General features: G+C 48.3%; 10 protein-coding genes across 10 annotated transcripts; 5 read left to right on the forward strand and 5 right to left on the reverse strand.

The window, feature by feature from the left end:
* Positions 1–646: 646 nt before the first annotated feature.
* FPRO_14364 (uncharacterized protein) lies at positions 647–2,539 on the reverse strand (the record flags this gene model as incomplete). Its single annotated transcript, XM_031219380.1, has 3 exons — positions 647–968; positions 1,022–2,237; positions 2,287–2,539. The coding sequence occupies 3 exons, from the start codon at positions 2,537–2,539 to the stop codon at positions 647–649; spliced, it is 1,791 nt and encodes a 596-aa protein (XP_031085145.1).
* A 1,212-nt stretch (positions 2,540–3,751) lies between these two features.
* On the forward strand, positions 3,752–5,476 carry FPRO_14365 (uncharacterized protein; the record flags this gene model as incomplete). Its single annotated transcript, XM_031219382.1, has 1 exon — positions 3,752–5,476. The coding sequence occupies one exon, from the start codon at positions 3,752–3,754 to the stop codon at positions 5,474–5,476; it is 1,725 nt and encodes a 574-aa protein (XP_031085146.1).
* A 687-nt stretch (positions 5,477–6,163) lies between these two features.
* Positions 6,164–7,287, forward strand: FPRO_14366 (uncharacterized protein; the record flags this gene model as incomplete). Its single annotated transcript, XM_031219383.1, has 2 exons — positions 6,164–6,997; positions 7,054–7,287. The coding sequence occupies 2 exons, from the start codon at positions 6,164–6,166 to the stop codon at positions 7,285–7,287; spliced, it is 1,068 nt and encodes a 355-aa protein (XP_031085147.1).
* A 625-nt stretch (positions 7,288–7,912) lies between these two features.
* FPRO_14367 (uncharacterized protein) lies at positions 7,913–8,698 on the forward strand (the record flags this gene model as incomplete). The annotated part of the gene is made up of 1 exon (XM_031219384.1): positions 7,913–8,698. One exon carries the CDS (start codon positions 7,913–7,915, stop codon positions 8,696–8,698), a length of 786 nt encoding a protein of 261 aa, XP_031085148.1.
* A 151-nt stretch (positions 8,699–8,849) lies between these two features.
* FPRO_14368 (uncharacterized protein) lies at positions 8,850–9,971 on the reverse strand (the record flags this gene model as incomplete). Its single annotated transcript, XM_031219385.1, has 1 exon — positions 8,850–9,971. The coding sequence occupies one exon, from the start codon at positions 9,969–9,971 to the stop codon at positions 8,850–8,852; it is 1,122 nt and encodes a 373-aa protein (XP_031085149.1).
* A 325-nt stretch (positions 9,972–10,296) lies between these two features.
* FPRO_14369 (uncharacterized protein) lies at positions 10,297–12,341 on the reverse strand (the record flags this gene model as incomplete). Its single annotated transcript, XM_031219386.1, has 3 exons — positions 10,297–10,371; positions 10,420–10,705; positions 10,756–12,341. 3 exons carry the CDS (start codon positions 12,339–12,341, stop codon positions 10,297–10,299), a joined length of 1,947 nt encoding a protein of 648 aa, XP_031085150.1.
* A 335-nt stretch (positions 12,342–12,676) lies between these two features.
* Positions 12,677–13,885, reverse strand: FPRO_14370 (uncharacterized protein; the record flags this gene model as incomplete). The annotated part of the gene is made up of 1 exon (XM_031219387.1): positions 12,677–13,885. The coding sequence occupies one exon, from the start codon at positions 13,883–13,885 to the stop codon at positions 12,677–12,679; it is 1,209 nt and encodes a 402-aa protein (XP_031085151.1).
* Positions 13,886–14,829: 944 nt separating this feature from the next.
* On the forward strand, positions 14,830–16,213 carry FPRO_14371 (uncharacterized protein; the record flags this gene model as incomplete). The annotated part of the gene is made up of 8 exons (XM_031219388.1): positions 14,830–14,966; positions 15,016–15,216; positions 15,268–15,421; positions 15,468–15,588; positions 15,641–15,692; positions 15,738–15,829; positions 16,016–16,028; positions 16,078–16,213. The coding sequence occupies 8 exons, from the start codon at positions 14,830–14,832 to the stop codon at positions 16,211–16,213; spliced, it is 906 nt and encodes a 301-aa protein (XP_031085152.1).
* Positions 16,214–16,338: 125 nt separating this feature from the next.
* Positions 16,339–17,855, reverse strand: FPRO_14372 (uncharacterized protein; the record flags this gene model as incomplete). The annotated part of the gene is made up of 2 exons (XM_031219389.1): positions 16,339–16,826; positions 16,910–17,855. The coding sequence occupies 2 exons, from the start codon at positions 17,853–17,855 to the stop codon at positions 16,339–16,341; spliced, it is 1,434 nt and encodes a 477-aa protein (XP_031085153.1).
* Positions 17,856–18,592: 737 nt separating this feature from the next.
* On the forward strand, positions 18,593–19,611 carry FPRO_14373 (uncharacterized protein; the record flags this gene model as incomplete). The annotated part of the gene is made up of 3 exons (XM_031219390.1): positions 18,593–18,827; positions 18,877–19,415; positions 19,465–19,611. 3 exons carry the CDS (start codon positions 18,593–18,595, stop codon positions 19,609–19,611), a joined length of 921 nt encoding a protein of 306 aa, XP_031085154.1.
* Positions 19,612–19,637: the final 26 nt, after the last annotated feature.

Below are 19,637 nucleotides of genomic sequence, written 5' to 3' on the forward strand. Positions count from 1 at the left end.
TTAGTAAACGGGCTCCTTTTCGATCCTTCCAAGCTCATTGGCACTACCTGGCTCCCTACATCCAGGTAATTTCGAGACTCAAATGCATCGAAGTCTATCACATAACATACAATCTGGAGCTTTCTTCGCTGTATGTTCGGTTCGAGTCGAAATTCACATGTATTAATCAGATTCGTTGCATGCTGTTATAGGGAAAATGGCGAGGCCGGACGCTTGCTTGTCACGAGAGAGGTTCGGGGCGACACATTGGCGCGTGGAACTTATCAAGCCGCAATTACATCATTGTTATCGACTGGGCACCGAGGATATTGATTTTAAGAATATTTTAGTATTCATAAGCTCTCTAGTTCTAATGTTTATACAGCCCGATTGACACACATAACAAACAGAATCTATACCATTAATAATAATAATAATAATAATAATTTAACCTGAGTATCCGTAACCAGCAAACTCCTGCATTATTTATTTTCTTAAATCTTGATGAATTCAAGCGGTGAGAACTCAAGGTAATACACCACATTTCCGTGAGTACACATAATCCATGACAGATAACTATTAAAAGGTTCCGGCATAACAGAAATGCGAGGCAACCTTGCGAAGTGACTTCCAAATTGGCTCATAAAACACCTTATAGAGACATCAATCATTCTTCAACTCGATGACCCGTTCCATATCCATTCCGGGCATCTGACAAGAGTCGTTCTCTTTCACCGTTGGCCCATATCTCAACCTTCTTCTCAACAAAGACTCTACCCTTGACAGTAATGAAGATAGTCAAAATAAGACTGACCAGGGCTCCAGCGCCCCCCAAGGTCGCGTTGACGGGCGTTGGGTCATCGTGAAGTGGACCATGAGTGAGCGCGTCGAGTCCGGACTGGATGAGCTGCGTAATTCCGGAGATGCAAGTCACCGTTCCATAAATGCGCCCGAACGTGGCGAACCCAAAGACTTTCGTCGCGTAGTCACTAAGATACAGGTCAGTAACTATAGTTGATGAGGCCATTGAAATGGTACTTACGAAACGGCGGAATAATATAGCGGACGGAAGAAGACGAACGCAACGACCGTGAAGTATCCAGCTATCATGTTCGGAATGCAGTTCAGGACGCCGATCACGATAATAAACACCGTCAAAACGGAAAAGGTGGCGGGAACACTCAGGTTATTGAGCAAGATCCCAATGAATGGCGTCGCAGCAACGCCTCCAATGGGCAGAGCAGCATCGAAGAACTCATTGATGCGCTCGGCGGCTTTGTCGGAGCCCAACATGTATCGATATTGCGATCTGACACCAGCGATGAAGTAGTTCATTCGAATCATCTGGAGGATGGTCAAAACCAGAATGAGGATGAACCAAGGCGTCATCATCTGCTTGTGAGCTGGCATTCCGTGGAGAACACCCCAAACCCCGCTAGCTTCTTGACGGCCTTCCTCTTCTTTGACGCGTTCGCCTCGTTCTTGTCTATCACCAGCGAGTTCCTCGATCTTGACAAGCTTGGCTTTTCTGTGGCCGGCTCGGGCACTTCGAACGCGAGCAAGTTCATTTGCATTTTCGAAGTCTATGTCCGATTCGTGAAGATCGTGAGTGCGGTCTTGGGCGTACTCAATCTTCTTCTCGAGTTGCGGAAAGGTATGGTACGAGTGCGCTGGCATCCACAGAAATTCAGCGACGAAAATGGCTACCGGGACGGAGATGTAGCCATAGAAGAATCTGTGGAGTGAGAATGATCCGCCGGAGGCTTCATAAGCCATACGATAGAACAAAAACACTGCAGCCGAGGCATCAAATGCGCCGGTGACGAGCGCGACGATTAGTCCAGAATATTTCGGAAACGCGTTCGCGAGTTGGTAACTAGAGACGAAGATAAATGTACCACCGAAAGCGAGAAGGATGTTACCGATGAGGTATCCGTGGAAGCCGGGGTGCGAGAATGAGATGGCCATCATCAAGGAACCGAGGGTGAGCAGAGCACTTGACACCAGCCAGCATACTCGTCGACCGAAGCGATCAAGGACGGCGCCAGCCAAAAGAGAAGAAACATTGGCGGAGATTGAAGCCGAGATGAACAAAAGATTCAAGCGCATGTCCTGATCGGCGCATGGGATCCTGTAGTCCACCACTGGGCAGAGTTCGGAGTAGATGCCCTCTTTGACGAGAATTGGCTTGAGGGCAGCGAAGCCAAAGACAATACCTGCTGCAAACCAACAAGCGATTATACCAGTGGCGACTTGAACTGCAAGATGTTAGAAATGTGTCTCGATTGGGCCAGCTGATTGACTCACTGTAGCGCTTGAGGTTGGAGACTTTGTAGGCCGCGATGTTGGGCAATTTCTTAGCAACCTCAACAGGCGCAAAACTCAATCGTCGCCATTCTGATCGATCACCGCTTTGATCGCATTCATCTCCAGGAGCAAGAGAATTTCCCGTCCCAAAGCCAGTAGAAACATTCGGATGACTCGGACCTTCATAGTTGGGATTCGCTGGGCCCTCATAGTCGAAGCCCTCAGTCTGGGTTACGTGTTGGGCGAGAGACATTTGCGCGTCTGTCAACAAAACTCACTATCCAAGCATAAAGCAAACCAAGAAAGAAAAAAACAGAGCATTAACTGATTATAAATAAGTAATAAATCCGAAAAAGTATTATGTATTTCCAGATGCTTGAGAAATTGCGGTCAGGATCACGATGTTTCGGCGACTTTCTTCATGTCGGTAGGGTTGCAGGTGACGTCAACCAGATCTCATTGTCAGAGCATCGATAAGAATATTCTAGTCCTGGGGATACAAGCGAGGGTACTCGCAGACTGTGAGACCGTGGAATCGCATCGAATTGGAGGGCCTGAGGCATTTGTTGTTTGACGCGACAAGCAATTCCATGCTGTTTCGCGAAGCTTCCCCAGGCCCACTAGGGAACTATGGTATGGTGCCATTCATGCTACCCTACACCAGCCGCATCATGTTGACCGCCATGGATAATTGAGTAGTCAATTGTGAGTCCTGGGATTGCCAATTCCATTCACGACATCCATAGCTTTTTGGGCATTTTCCAATGGTATTCAAACCTCCATTCTTATTACCTTGGACAATCGCCAAGGAATGATGCGAGCAGTGGCATATTGTTAAAACACATCATATCAATCATGATTTGTTACGGAATTTATCAACACCAGCAGAATCAGTACGCAGTATCGATGCCGTGTTGACGCACTCTAATAGATAACATTGTGCATTAGTTAAGAAGAAGAATCCTACCATTTTATATCAAGCATTTTTGTGAAAGAGATGGCCAAAAAATGAGCGCAGTTGTTTGACAGCTCGACCTTTAACCTTTCGCCGTATTGAAGTGGCGTTCTTCAAGGTCATGAAATGAATTACTAACAGCATCCGAATAGCCTAAATAGCTTCATCGCCTTCTCCATGACGCTTGAATTTATTTTCTGGGTCGTTGAATCAGCCTATTTTGCAGAATCAGGCAGGTTGGAGTTGCATCAAGACCCCTCATTCTGCAGGTTCAATGCGCTCTTTGACAAGATCGTCATGCTACCAACAAGGGTCAAGATCTAGCGCTCGAATCGGCATCAATCGCGAACGATTTGTTTCCGGGGGATCGTAATTCAGCCGTTTCCTCCCCCGCATTTGCCTGAATCTATCTCATGATCGACGGCTCGAATGTGCCTATATAACGGGTAGTAGCTTCGATTGAAGCGATGTCTGGTGTAACCAGGACGATATCACTTGAGTGGGTTCAAAATGCGCTTCTCTTGGTTATTGTGCCCGCTTCTCGCGATGGGAAGTGCTCTTCCTGAAACCAAGACGGACGTTTCGACATACACCAACCCTGTCCTTCCGGGATGGCACTCAGACCCATCATGCATTCAGAAAGATGGCCTCTTTCTCTGTGTCACTTCAACTTTCATCTCTTTCCCAGGTCTTCCCGTCTATGCTTCGAGGGATCTAGTTAACTGGCGTCTCATCAGTCATGTCTGGAACCGTGAGAAACAGTTGCCTGGCATTAGCTGGAAGACTGCTGGGCAGCAGCAGGGCATGTACGCACCAACCATTCGATACCACAAGGGAACATACTACGTCATCTGCGAATACCTAGGCGTTGGAGATATCATTGGAGTCATCTTCAAGACCACAAACCCGTGGGACGAGAGTAGCTGGAGCGACCCTGTTACCTTCAAGCCAACACACATTGATCCCGACCTCTTTTGGGACGACGATGGAAAGGTTTATTGTGCTACCCATGGCATCACTCTGCAGGAGCTTGATTTGGAAACTGGGGAGCTGAGCCCGGAGCTCAACATTTGGAACGGGACTGGAGGCGTATGGCCTGAGGGACCCCATATCTACAAGCGCGATGGTTACTACTATCTCATGATTGCCGAAGGCGGAACTGCCGAGGACCACGCTATTACAATCGCTCGAGCCCGCAAGATCACCGGCCCATATGAAGCCTACGAGAACAACCCGATCTTGACCAACCGTGGAACATCCGAGTACTTCCAGACTGTTGGTCACGGTGACTTGTTCCAGGATACCAAGGGCAACTGGTGGGGTCTCTGTCTTGCTACTCGCATCACAGCGCCTGGAGTCTCGCCCATGGGCCGTGAAGCTGTTTTGTTCAACGGTACATGGAACAAGGGCGAATGGCCCAAGCTGCAACCAGTGCGAGGCCGCATGCCTGGAAACCTCCTCCCAAAGCCGACACGAAACGTTCCCGGAGATGGGCCCTTCAACGCTGACCCGGATAACTACAATCTGAAGAAGACTAAGAAGATTCCGCCTCACTTTGTGCACCATAGAGTCCCCAGAGAGGGTGCCTTCTCTTTGTCCCCCAAGGGTCTACATATTGTGTCTAGCCGCAACAATGTTACCGGCAGTGTGTTGGTTGGAGATGAGATTGAGCTTTCAGGACAGCGAGGTCTAGCCTTCATCGGACGTCGACAAACTCACACTCTGTTCAAGTACAGTGTTGATATCGACTTCAAGCCCAAGTCCGACGACCAGGAAGCTGGAATCACCGTTTTTCGCACGCAGTTCGACCATATCGACCTTGGCATCGTTCGTCTCCCTACAAAGCAAGGCGGCAACAAGAAGTCCAAACTCGCCTTCCGATTCCGAGCCACAGGAGCTCAGAATGTTCCTGCGCCAAAGGTAGTACCGGTCCCCGATGGCTGGGAGAAGGGCGTAATTAGTCTACATATCGAGGCAGCCAACGCGACGCACTACAACCTTGGAGCTTCAAGCCACAGGGGCAAGACTCTCAACATCGCGACAGCATCGGCAAGTCTTGTCAGTGGAGGAATGGGCCAATTTGTTGGTAGCTTGCTTGGACCTTATGCTACCTGTAACGGCAAAGGATCTGGAGTGGACTGTCCTAAGGGAGGCGATGTCTATGTGACCCAATGGACTTACAAGCCCGTGGCTCAAGAGATTGATCACGGAGTGTTTGTAAAATCGGAACTGTAGTTTAGGTTGTACTTAACTTCGAAGAACATTATTTTCTGTCGAAGCATGATGGAAGCTCAGCAGCCGGATGTGCTGTGCTATTATTAGTGACACGTGTGACGGGAAACAATCTCACTGGAGGGATTATCCCTAGCTTCCATGTGGTCCCTCTCCACTCAGATCTTGGATGCAAGGGCGACAAGCGGCTATTGGAATGCCGATTTAACGGGGCGACAAACCCGCCGAATGTTGACGTAAAAAGCCACAAAGAAATATTTTCCTGTGGAAGCTTAACTGACTGATTGGAGTTTCTGACGTTTATGCTCTCTAACATGCGCAGCATCGTCCAAAAAGCTGACAACTATAATCATGTGACGTTGATGGTGAAAAACTAATCTCTTCGTCCACGTCAAGCTTTGAGCTTATCACAATGTACTTTTCTTACAGTGTCTAACCTCAAAATACATACCGCCTTTCTGATACAGTGATACAGCAATTGGCTTTAAGCCGCAAAAGGTTACGCCGAAATGATACCCTTATCTCTGTGGCGATGGTGTCTTAGTGGCCTCCTCATCTAACCGTATTCGATCGTTCCGAGGGTCCAGAACACAAATGCTCAGTAGCGACTTTGCCAGCAAATTCTTTTTCCCATTCATTTAATTCCCATTTCTCTTGTCATTCTCTTTATCGCTGTCTATCTCAACCACAATGGAGTTCCAAAAACCCCGACTGCCCCCCAAGGCACCAAGGAGTACGCTAAAACCTTCGAATGTCGTCACTCACGATCTGGACTTTTACGTACATCCGAATCTGGTCCCTGATCAAGACCCCTGCAAGGGTAGATTGCTTCGAGCCACGGGTCCTATTCGAGAAGGAACAGTTCTTCTCGTAGACATACCATATGCTATCGTCCCTTCTGTGACCTCCAACGAACCGCTTATCTGCAGCAATTTGTCGTGCTCCCGCCGTGTCCCGCAAAATGGTCGCGCCGTCCGCTGTGAGCATGCCTGTTTAAAGGATGTTGTCTGGTGTAATGTCGCATGCCGAGCGACGGATAAGAGCCGTCATAACTTTGAGTGCTCTTGGCTGAAGAAACACGCAGAAGCACTTCGCCAGAAAGAGGGAGAGTACAATTTCGCTACGGTCTGGCATGTTGTTCGACTGCTTGCCACGTGGAATGCCGAGTTACACAGCGGTAACGTTCTTGCACAACAGCGGCATCCATGGGAGGCCCATTTCTTACGTGGCTGGAAAGCCGTGGACATGTGCTGTGCGTACCTCGACTCGTGGCCCGAGGTGCAGATTACACATTGGAAACGACTGGTCCACGAGTATCTGAGTGATGCGACTGTTCTACCGCCCCTGCTAAGTGCCGAACAAATGCTTTTGCTATTATGCAAGGAAGAGACCAATACCTTTGGCCTGTATCCGAGGGCTACTGGCTCTCAGCCCGTGAATGACAACGCTGCACCAAGAGGTGAATCGTACGGAATGGCCCTGTATCCCCGTGCTGCCCAGTTTAACCATTCTTGCCTACCAAATGTGAGCGAATAGGGATAAGAAACGCCCCGTGAACGTGCCACTGACAGGTCTCATAGGTCACTCACAAACCCGACGGCCAAGCACGAATGGTCTATACAGCAGCCCGTGATATCACAAAGGGTGAAGAATGCATGATCACATACTTCGATCTAACAACGCATAAAGACCTCTTAAGTAGGCAAAATCATACGCAAGAACAGTTTCAGTTCAAATGTACCTGCGAAAGATGTCTGAAGGAAGAAGCAGAGGAAAATATTGAGAGTATGGATTCATTACCATTTGGCTTTTGAGAGGGCGTGCATGGAAAGGCGTTTGGGACCTGGGAAATGATGAGACAACAAATTAGGGCTTCAAGACAGCTAAAAAGAATTTCATATAAAATCATGATGGTTTTTACAGGATTGATTGTCCCTCAGAGTCGGAACTTAAGTGGCTTATCAGCGGTGTGTAGTAGCTACAATCTTGGTGCATAGTCGGACATTGAGTGAACCGAAGTGCGAAAATGAGCGAAAATGATTCATTAATCATCAGCTAGGTGTTATTTCCAGTCCGCACTTTGATTCGTTGTGGAGTTTTGTTTCGTGGGTTTATGGAGCGGATCGAATGATAGTATAACGTTATCTCGGGGTCTCGGACGAGAAACGGACAAATTAAGCAAGAAACGTGATAGTCCAGCCCACTACCCACGATCAACCTCTGGCTGGGCTCGGGGACTATCCGGTGCGAAGTTGGCCCGTCTGAGCCATGATAGGCTGAACTCAACTCAATCGGATTCGTTTTTAGCCGATCATGTCATGATAGATTTCCTGGAAGAAGACCTTTTGACTAAAATGGGACAACTTTTCCGTATATAAATGACCGAAGACCAAGACAATATCGAATGCTAAGCACCAATCATCACGACTTTTCATTAACATGAAAATTTTCATCGTCCTTGCCCATCCTGAGCCCCGATCCTTCAATGGATCTCTGTTCCAAGTCTCTGTGAACGAGCTCAAAGCTCAAGGTCATCAAGTCAAGACCTCAGACCTATACTCAATGGAATGGAAAGCCAAGGTCGATCGCTCAGACTTCCCAAATCTGGTATCCGATGCCCGTCTCAAGGTTGCATACGCATCAAGGGATTCATACACCGCAGGAAACCTTACCGAGGATGTCAGAACCGAACAAGAAAAGCTACTCTGGGCCGACGTTGTCCTAATTCACTTTCCGCTCTGGTGGTATACCATGCCCGCTATTCTCAAAGGTTGGGTCGAAAGAGTGTTTTCTATGGGGTTCGCATATGGATATGGCGAGCATAGCGACAAGCATTATGGTGATAGATATGGTGAGGGAGTTTTCGCTGGAAAGCGAGCGATGCTCATTGTTACTGCCGGGGGCAAGAAGGAGCATTTCTCAACACGCGGAGTTGCCGGACATATTGACGACTTACTATTCCCTATCAATCACGGGGTGCTATACTATCCCGGGTTTCAGGTTCTTCCATCTCACGTCGTTTATCAGACTGATAGGTTGGATCAAACTGGCTTTGAGAAAGAGGCGGAGAGGCTTCGTGAAAGGCTGAGGCATTTGGACACCATCGAGCCTATTGCTTACAGACCACAAAATGGCGGTGACTATGAGATACCTAACTTGACTCTCAAGCCAGGTTTGGAGGGGAAGAACGTGAAGGGGTTCTCGATACATATTCGCGACAGTTGAGCAGCTGGGGGTGAGTGATGGGAAATTAGGACTTGCTTAGAACGAGGTAGATATGGGCGACAGACAAGCAACGGAACAAAAGGAGATTATATAGATTATAATAGAAGCTGCTTGGAAGTCTCCACCGATCCTATCCCGCAATGGTAGTTGTCTAGGGATAGAGCAGGACCTGCTGACCCCAAGCCATAGCCGTCTCTGCAACAGTGACTGCCTTCTCCCATTCTTCCATGGAGAACCCCTTCTCCACAATCTCATGCCCAGCCTCCTTGCCCAGTTTGAGAACTCCCGTCTCAATCATCTTGACCAAAGACACCAACTCCTGGCGGGTATACATGAACTGCGCTTTGATCGTGATGTTGCGAACCATGAGGCTAGCATAGTTGATCTTGATATCGAACATCATGCCCAGAAAGACAACACGACCGTAGGGCGCCAGTGAGTTAATAGAAATATTGAGGTGCTGATGTGAAGCTGTCGCTGCAGGCGGAGAAACGTCGATGTAAGCATCAGCGCCTCTGGGCAAAAGTGCGCCAATGGCCTCGGCATCCCTCTTCTCATCGCCAGTGAGCTCAACAGCTGTAATACGAGGGTAGCGAGACGTGAGAGGCTTCAGCTTAGATGCCGAGCGCGAAAGCGCAATTACACGACAACCGACCTGGGCAGCCAATTCGACCACAGCGCCAGAAAAGTGACCTGTAGCTGGAGCAACAATGACAGTCTCGCCGGCTTGAAGATTGGCGGCTCTGATACCGCCGTATGCGACCGAGAGGCGCTGGATATAGCTCAGGTCTCCATAGGAGTAACCCATCTCATTGATGAGAATCTTTTCGTCGAGAGGGATGGCATTCTCCGCAGCAACAACTGCAATATCTCTCCAGAAGCCTTTCCAGAGGTTGAAAAGCTTCAAGTCAGCTTCAGCACCACCGCCATCATGAATACCGAGCAGGACTCGGGTGTTGGGATCATCTCTTGCCGTGATGAAGTTGTTCATGTAGACAAGCTGGCCAGGCTTGAGAGCGACAGCATCAGGCCCAACGGATACGACGCGGCCAACACCACCATCTCCGGGGTTGTACGGGGGCTTGAAAGAAAGAGGACTGTTTCCTTTAAAGCCTTCGCGTTGGTGGGGGCGTACTGGAGTGCTGAGGACACGGACAATGGCTGATCCAGGAGGAACAATCTTGGGAAGTGGGGTCTTCTGGAGTTTGAGAGATTCGTTGAAGGCGGGAAGGACAAGAGAGGTTGCGAACTCGGGAATAGCTAGGTCGCTCATTTTAAAGATGTGTTGGTGATAGATGGTTGAGTTGGAATGTGAGATGAGTCCCTAGCTGGATGCAGAACAGTTGTTGAGGGAGGCAAGCACTCCTCTTATACCCAGATATTAATCAGCTACCTCTTCAAGGCGTGCAAAATCAAAAGGAATCTCAATGGTAGCATTGTTTCCGGGAATATTGACTGATGGCCCGTTGAGCGTCTTGGCGCAGCGTCGGATCTAAAGTCGGACATGTTCATTACCCAAATCGGCAACTGTTACAACCGCCAACTCCGACACCCCACTATATCTCGCCATACACGCAGAACAGGTAAGCAGCACAGCCCTAAGCGCCGATGATTGACTCTTCTGTGATTGATCTGTCGAATTCCTCATAATCAGTCAACAAGTTCACCGAGCCCTAGATATTGTCAGTGGCGCATCTCTGCATGTGAACATGTGTACAAACCCAATCCGGTATTGCAGTGGTGTTCCATTGCAAGTTGTCGAATTCACTGACATCCCCATTTCTTGAACCATAATTTCCAAAGCATTGTAAGAGGACATTTTCCTGGTTTAGATCAGAGACGTTAGGGTAAATAGGACGCTCAATCGATGTCGACGAATATATGTCTGCCAGGATGACCTGAAGCAATCGGGAGCTTTCGAGGGCGTATGAAGAGACACAAGATCTCGTGGGCCACAACTGTGCTGCCGTTTCGAGAGTATGAATAATGTAGCCCTTTTGGCTTTGCCTGCAATCCTTCAGTCTCAGCTATTGGTCTCCCCTTCAAGGCAGACTTACGGCAAGTCGGGGCAACCGAAAAACTCAAGCGGTGCCATTATCATTGTTATAAAGAAATCATTGACGGGTAAGTTAGCCTTGACTTGTGGGTCGTTATAGAGTCCTCCTCCACTCTGCATCTCCTTGCCAACCTCTATATACACTTCAATAGATCTTAGTGCGTTCTTGCGAGACACGTCGAGCGCAGTTTCGCAATACCTATTCTCAAGGCTCATGATATTGAGGAAGGGACGATATATTAGCGCGATTCCTGTGTTGTAGATGAGCTGAAATAGGACACGGTGCATAGCCGTAGAAGTAGTTTTTGTCAAGCAAGTATCCTTGACGGAATGCACGCGGAGGCTGGGTGGAATCGACCTGTACCATGTCTCAAGCTGCGATTTAAGGGAGTGGGCATCCTTATAGCTGCAGGTTTTGAAGCCAAGGGCGTGGCAAATGATGCGTCTCAGAATTGGCAACAGTTGGGACATGTATGCGCAAGGGAGCACAGCATAGGCCTCTGTCACTGGACTAGAGAAGACAATCTTCGATTCCTCATCGAACTCATCATCTGTTACATTTGTTGGATGACTGATAGAGTACGTATCTTCGTGTATCACAGGCGGTAGTCCATGCTCAAGAGAGAGCAAGACATCGTAGTATTGGAGGTAATACCAAACGCGCCGTCTCATCTCAACTTGGAAAGGCGTCAGAGCCTGTAAGAAGTCGCCTCCATCTTGATGATAGCCCCGCTGTTGGGCGATACGAACGGTCAACGCATGAAGCTGGGAGAGATTGACGTTGCCGTCCTCTTGAAGGAAACATCGTGCATGAAGATGCGTAGCCAAGGCCTCAACTGAGAATTCAGTTGCGGTGCTGTACTGTCCGGATACAAGGCATCTGGCTGACATGGAAATAAATGCCGAAGACTGGCAGCGGCCTTCCCTGTCATCAGGTATGATGGTACCAACTGTGAGGACTGAAAATAGGATGCTTGCCCACAGAAGGTTCGCAGATTCAGTGTTGTTCCAAAAGGCTTCGTACTGTCTGCGGAATTGGTGAATATGAATGAACGGTACAGCAATGTGTCTTGCATTAAGGTAATCCGATACTATCTTATCAGAATCGTGGCGGGAGGGCAAAGCCGCTAGAACATCTTTTGAGGTAGCTTTGGCGAGAGATCCGAACACGATGTCTGGAGGTTGGTCCACTTGCGGAGCTGTCACAGCCCTGCAATTATTGCCACTGAAGGCTTGCCGAATGCGATCCACACCCGCGGCTAGAGTATCGCAGGATGTAGCCGCTTGGTCCTGGTTAGGCTGGCTGAGGAGACTTTGGAGAAGGCTCTGCATCTGCCTAAGCTCATTCTGAACTCGACTATCACCACGATTGGCCAGGGAAGCAGGCGGTGGTCGCGGAGTTGGGTCTAGGTGACATGAGTCCTCGACTCCACGCTTCTGACATGGACCACATGGTTGTTGTCTGTCGCATTTCTGCTTGCGCGCACGACATGTTGAGCAAGAAACGGCAGGTCTGTTCCGCTTGATCCGTGGGGTTTGGGTCACCCGGAACTTGGTGATATGACCTGCTAGATTCTGGTTCGCCATTTTTACGGGCCGATTTGGTCGGAAAGGCAGTCTCGAGGTTGTGATAGGCCAAAGAGATCATGAAATGGTAAGAGTCGGTTGTTGGGGGATTATCTGGTCGGTTTGCACTTCATGAGATGGTGGGGTTTTGGCCAATCCCTGCTATCCGGTTGGCTGTGCTAATGCACTAAACTGCTTGGGGAAAACCGACATGATCCTCAGCAGACTTCCATGGGACCTCTAATCTAAGTATCAAGAAGATTTGGATAAATCTAGTGAGGATCAATGGGCTATTCCCTAAGTCAAGGCCAAAAAGCATCTTGATCCCTAATGGCCGGTCCATCGTGATGTGTGCCTTAAGGAGCCTTGCAGGTAATACCTAAAACATCAGAGCTGATGTTCTGACACAAAAACTGCCCAGCACGAGTTCCCGACTTGACAGTCCAGTTCGTAAACTCAACATGGCAATTGTTTCCCTCAACAGGGCAGTATACATGGCCTGTAGTAGGCGCATACTTAGTACTAGTCTTTCCCGAGAAGTTCTTGACGTAGATCTCTGTCACCTGCGCGGTACTGGGATACTGTTTGCAGTAGGACTCGTCTTCGTTGTAGCAAGCATCAAATTCAAATGCGGCACCGCAGTTATCAACGATTACGCCATCCCAGGTAACGTTGCGGACAACTGCTGTGCCGTGATCAGGGCCACCGGGGTAGATCTTGATACCAGCCGCTTTCGTAGCGCCTTTCATGGTGGCATTTCTCACGTAGACGTTGGTGACTATATCGGTGTTTGTCTTGCCAAGAGAACCGACTGATAGGCCATGGGATCCCTGGCAGGTGATGTCGGTTACTGTCACTTGATCGCACCCTGTTTTGAATGCAACGCAATCATCCTCGTTCTGGATGAAGATGTTCGAAAGAGTGGTGTACTTGGACGCTCCGATATCAAATCTATCAGTGTTCTTTGGTGGATAACTGGATTTGCTGATGGCAGTCAAATGCATGTTGAGGAACTTGACCCTCTCACTGTTTGATCCGATATCAACAAAAACATTCTGTGCATTCTTCATGAGAAAACCATTGACCTCAACATCAGTGGAGCCCTCCACCGCAAACATGACGGGCCTCTTCAAATCCCCAACTGATCCAAAACGATCCCATGCAGCTTGTCCATTACCATCAATCTCCCCAGTACCAGAGGGACTACGAAACTTAAGCCCGTTGATACCACGGATATCAATCTGAGTTCGGGAGTTGTTCCAAAATGTGTAATCATCCGAGAGTTTGAGTCGACCGTCGAGCTGGACTTCGCAGTTGGTGCAGCCGGCGAAACTGAGCTTGCTTCTGATCATGTATGTAGTCCCTTTGGGGAACAGGATGACTCCACCATTGCCGCATTGCTTCAGCGCTGCGACGATGGCGGGGACATCATCTGTTGAGGCTGAGCCGGCTGATTTGGGAGTACAAGTCGCTCGCTTGTGGTGGCCGTGTGAGGTTGGAGTGCCTGCGACCCCTTGAATAACCAGTGAAATGAGAGTAGCGAAGAAGACTGATTTAAAGAGCATTTTAGTAGCTGCCAGACGATGCGATCTCTGATTCTGTAAATCTTTCGTCTTGTGCGACTACCATCGTTTAAGTAAACTTCTTCCATCAACACCTCTCAATGAGTAGTTGGTTGGTCAGTTAGAATATGCCACCTGATGACTTCATCCGAATAGACTTATGCGTAGAGCTGAACCCCTTAATCTGTCAACCTATGGACAATCCAAGCTCATACCACCAGCTCAAAGTCAATTGTAGAGTCGTTTCAACAAATTATCCACCAATTAACCTCGCCGGCAGTTTGAAAATACTACCCCCCTTTTGCTAACTAAACAGATCGAACCAAACACGCACTCTTGCATTTCTGGAAACTGGAAAGGGCTATAGATTCGTTCAGTTCTAATGAGTAATTAACCTGGACCCGAGTAAACCCAGGACTTGGTAAACGAATACGCGCTAAGTCCCCGCATCCTCCACTACTTATGAAGTTTCGATCACAGGCAAGCAATCAAGTAATTGTCTGCACTGCATTGTTTTCTAGGGTTGAGTGGAGTCTAACTGTCAATGGTCAAGGTGATCATGTTTCGCAATTTAGCCCCTGCATGTATTTAGCCTGATACCCCAAAGTCAACACAGCCTGCCCCCAATCTCTAACCCCAGACTAGATACTCGGTTTCCGATTTTGATCTCATGCTCGGCTAACTTGGTATGGTTTCTGCATTGGGACACTCCTTATTCGATAGCTTACGGAGAAACAAGAAGCTGGGATGACTTTCAGATGATGCAGATACTCTTGCATAGTTACTTAACGGCAGAAACTTGCCGAATGTCTGCCTTACGATCCGATTAGTTGCAAATCAAACGGGTTATTTGAGCCTGATGTCGAACTGTGATTTTCCATGAATGGGATAAGCTTCTTGATAACCTTAGCTCATCCAAATGGCAATCAAATCCATCTGAAAACACAATGACTGCTTTCCATATCCATGCCATCATCATTCACCGAAACCGTTTGATCATACAGGTTCTTGATTATCATCATAATTATGCCGTTCCCCAAGAGCCTCTTCCACTTGGTTCAATTGGCTCTTCTTTTCGGTCGAGGTGCATCTTCCGTTGAAGCAGCCAGCCTTTCAACCTGAGCGGGCAATAGTCGCACTGTGGCTCCGGCGAACTGTATCGTGGTAAGGCCCAGTGGTGCTAGTGCGTCAGAGTTCACCAGTCTACAAGCTGCCGTTAACTCTATCGGCTCACCTACTAAACCTACCTGTATCTTCCTCAACTCGGGAACTTACAATGAGCGAGTCGAGGTGAAAGTCAAAGCACCCTTGACCCTCTATGGGGTAACCGCCGAGTAGGACAATATCCATTCGGATACCCCCAATTCACTAACACAATGTATCAGTACTGGAAGCTACAAGAAGAATACTGTAGTTATCAAGAATACCATCGGTTCGCAAGATGCGGGCTCCTTAGACGCAAGCTCAACCGTAAATCTCAGGTCCAACGACTTCGCCGCCTACAACATTGACTTTGTCAACGGATATACAGCTGGACAGGTAATTACACTGCATATTATGAGGAGAATATTCTAAATAATGAAAGGCTGTTGCGTTGATGGCAAATGGCAAAAAAACCGGATTTTACGGCTGCTCTTTCAAATCATACCAGGATACTCTATATGTCAAAGCTGGCTGGATGTACTACTTTAACTGCTACATCGAGGGTAAGGCTATTCCTTTGTTAACAAGGTTGGGAATTCTGGCTGATAACTGTAGGTGCGGTCGATTACATCTTTGGCAACGGCCATGCATGGATCGGAGAATGCAAGTACAGGATGAATCTCTCCCTGCCAGCGTTTCTAATATAGTCCAGCCACCATCGCTTCCAATGGGCCGGGTTATATAACGGCATCCTCTCGGACCGAACCAACCGATACCTCACGTTACATCATCGATCACAGCATAGTACGTGTTCCATTGTCTTGCACTTATAGTGATGACCTAACACAATACATATCACATCTACCGGCAACCAAGATCTCACCAACAAAGTATACCTCGGCCGTCCTTGGAGAGTCAACGCACGAGTGATGTACTAGTACAGCACCTTGACAAACGTGGTGAGACTAGAGGGCTACTCATCCATGGCAGAAGGCGCAACACCGTGAGTTCACAGGAAGATCCCAAAGGTGATCAAAAGCTAAATTTATTAGTGTCTTCCAAGAGTTCGGAAAAACCGGTGCTGGTGCCGATACGTCCCAGAGAAAGTACTTCACCCCATCGGATAAGGCTCTGACGAAGCGGGATCTTTGGGGAGCTGATTTCAAGTGGTATGATACGAGCTACTAGTGCTTGGGGTGTACTTATGTGATAGAAAGAAATATTACTGCACAAGAGCGCCCTCTTAGCTTGTTATGAACAAACCATCCACCCCAATCTTGAGTATTGGCACTAATGTTCCGTCATCGCAATATCTATTGGCACCCAATCAGTTGTTTTGACTCCACCCATACCATCAACCAAGGCTCCTCCCCAGGTCTTGTACTACTGAGATGAAGATATGCGTCCTCTTCTAGCTTCCAGGTCAGATCACCTGGAGAGACCTCCTTGACAACCACGACATCTGGCTCTTCTTCTTCCACCACTGGCTTACTGTTCAGTGCACACAGCGCTTTGAACTCTTTCATAGCAAGCTCATTAGCCACTTGAATCCCCTTACATGCTGCGGCGACGCTGAAGCCAGAATTAGCCTCTCTAACCTTGTGTTTGACAATGGCGACATAAATATTCTCCCCACTGCCATCGATGGCCGAATGGTTCACCTTGTCAACAGCCTCGTACAAATTATTGGGGAACATGCCACTGGAACCACCATCTCCGTCGCGGTTCTCTGCTCTAAGCTTCGATAGATCGATATGCCCAGACAAGTTATCCTCCTTGACTGTAGGCTCCATTGATAGGGCTACCAGAAAGTCAGATAACCCAGGCATACGGTGACAACAAGGGCGACGAATACGTCAAACATGGGATCAAGGCTGATCTTACCTTCCTGGTTTGATTCTTCGTTCATATCCACGTCAGTTGACTTTTTATCACCCGCCGGTTCTGAAATGTCCGCCACGTTATTCTCAGCTGGAGGTATGTCGCCGACTTGCTCTTTATTTGGCTCTCCATTGACGATAGCCTGCGCTTCTGGCTCAGACTCCAGTTCCAGTAACTTGCTGGGCTGTTCATCATGGGTCTCTGTAGGGTTTCTCGCGGACAAATGCCAAATTTGCTCGGGGTCGAGAAAGGGGACGATGTATTTGTTCACAAATGATTTCGAAATCCCCAGTGATACTGCATCGTTGACGGCGTTTTGCATCCTCGCGATGTACTCCTCTCTGATGGAGCCATCGGTAATGTAGTCCTCGCTAACGTACACCAATGCTTTGACTAGCTCAGTACGCGCATGGCGTCCTGAATCTTCCTCGCCGTCCATATAGGTCACAGGTTCGAACTGAGGTTGGGTGAATCTCACTTTGCGATTGGCGTTGGTGGGAAAATGAGTCCCATCGCCGCTCATCGAGTCCCGGCGCTGCTCAAGTAGGTGGGATAATCTACCGGTCTTGAAGTTTGCGTATTGCTGATGAGGTTCGAAAGAAACTCTCATCAGATACTTCTGGTAGAAGCCCTTTGACACGCCTTCGGAGCGATCCAGGGTCCTTTCATCTTTGGGACCTATCATGTAGAGAAGGCCTTCGACTGAGTGATTGCTTCCAGATTCAACGACGTTGGCCACTCCGCGCTCATTGATCTGCCAGCGATAAGACTCAAGAATGGCCTTTCCTTTGAAAACGCTTCCGGGACAGCGATGGGCCATTTGCGCAAGGTGCAAGTTGCTCCCATAGGCAAAGTATAGAGTGCTGGCTGCTCTGATCATCCTTGACCCGGGCGCGTCAACTGTGGCAGACTGCTCATAAGTTGGACCTGACTGATTGAAGGCATACATGACTCTCGGCTGTAGATACTAGAAAACTGTTTGGAGATGAAAGGTCAAAATACGAGAGAAGAGGAAGAGTCTGGGAAATGGGATGGCGGGGCAGACCGGTCGCATGAACTCACAGCCTGATAAGGGAAAAAGAGCCTCAATCAGGCTGCACTCCGACCACTGTATAATTCGGACTGTGAACATCGAGATACAGGACTCATCATTATGCATCTGGCCTAAATCGCCACCGCCCACACCGTTTCAATCGTTCAATGACTCCCATGCGGCTCTTAAAATACTAAACTCATTTCAAAGTTCCTCTAGGACCTACCAACAAGACTTGCACTTTTCGCCCGCCCGGCCCGATGATTAATGATACGATTTGGTGATGATGACTGCATAATCGGTCTGATTGGTGGCTACCAATCAAGCTTGACGAAACGCTGCTATGTGTTACCCTGCGTGTCTGTCTGACTCCCATGTGAAATTGCACTTTGTGGCATTTCTATTTTCGATGTATCATGATGGAAAAAGGAATTCCGGACTGTCAGCCCAGGCCACCATCAGCTACGATGGATGACACTGTAAGCATCAGGAAGCATGACTATTGTCACGGTATCAAACATGGGAGAGGGCGGCTGAGTCTTGCTGGAGGGAAGTGAAATGTCGAATATCTAGCCACGAAACGGACGAAGATGACTGCTCGTCATAGCGCCTGATGATAGTCTCAAAGTTACTACTTTTCGTCTCATCTAGCCATGGCTGATTATCATTTCGGCATCGAGATAGAGGTTATTGTCGAACCTCACAAGATTCGGACACCACTTAGTACCAAGCATGCTTTGTACTATAGTAAACTGGCTGCATCTCTCCGAAAGCGAGGTCTGAAGGCCAAGGCCGACGATCTGCAACAAGGCTATACCAAAAGACCGGAACACTACGACAAATGGTGGATCACCAAGGACGGGTCTCTTGGGTCCCATACCGACAAGAGTAAGAAGACTCAACGCTCTTAATCAGGGTCCAAGTTGACAAGTTATAGTTCCAATGGAAGCTGTCTCTCCGGTCCTCAGTTTGAGGGCGAACTGGGAGCATAACTGGGAGCATGAAATCGATGTCTTCTGGACCGCCATGCGTGTTGTTTTCCACATGCCCGATCGATCAGTTCTTTGTGGAAGCCACATCCACGTATCCAAGGGCCTCAATCAGACCTTCTCGCTTCCCCAAGTCAAGAAGATTGCATTCGGCGTCGTCTACTACGAGAATCTCATTCTACAGCTTCTCATGCGAGAACGAGCCAACAATCGATACTGCAAGCAGAATACTCTGAACTCGACGCAGCTGATGCGCTGCAACGGCAACTACAACGCCATAGCGGAGCTCATCAAGAGTGCAAAGAGCACCACGGCCTTGAAGAACATCATGCAAAACGATAGGTACGTTCTGTGGAATTTCGACAATGTCGTTCCTGGGAGCTCTGGCACCATTGAGTTTAGAGGCGGGAGGTGCCTCAGAGGAGAGATCAGAACTAAACGATGGATTGCTTTCACGATTGCCTTGATTCAAGCTCTACTCAACATGGTATGTTCTGTCAAGTATTTACAATGCTTTTCATTACTGACTTGTCAAGAATAACATCGCGAACCCCAATGTTTCTACTCTGGAGTCGTGGACACCTGAGGGTTTATACACTGTGATCAAGAAAGCCGCCAGTCAGCTATCGTTGAGAAACTCTTTGCCAGAAGACTGGAAGGTGTTGAATGAGTCACAGAGATGAGACATAGTTGTATTCATTCATGTTCT

This window comes from Fusarium proliferatum (genome assembly GCF_900067095.1).
Source record: "Fusarium proliferatum ET1 genome assembly, contig: FPRO_scaffold008, whole genome shotgun sequence".
Lineage (NCBI taxonomy): Eukaryota > Fungi > Ascomycota > Sordariomycetes > Hypocreales > Nectriaceae > Fusarium > Fusarium proliferatum.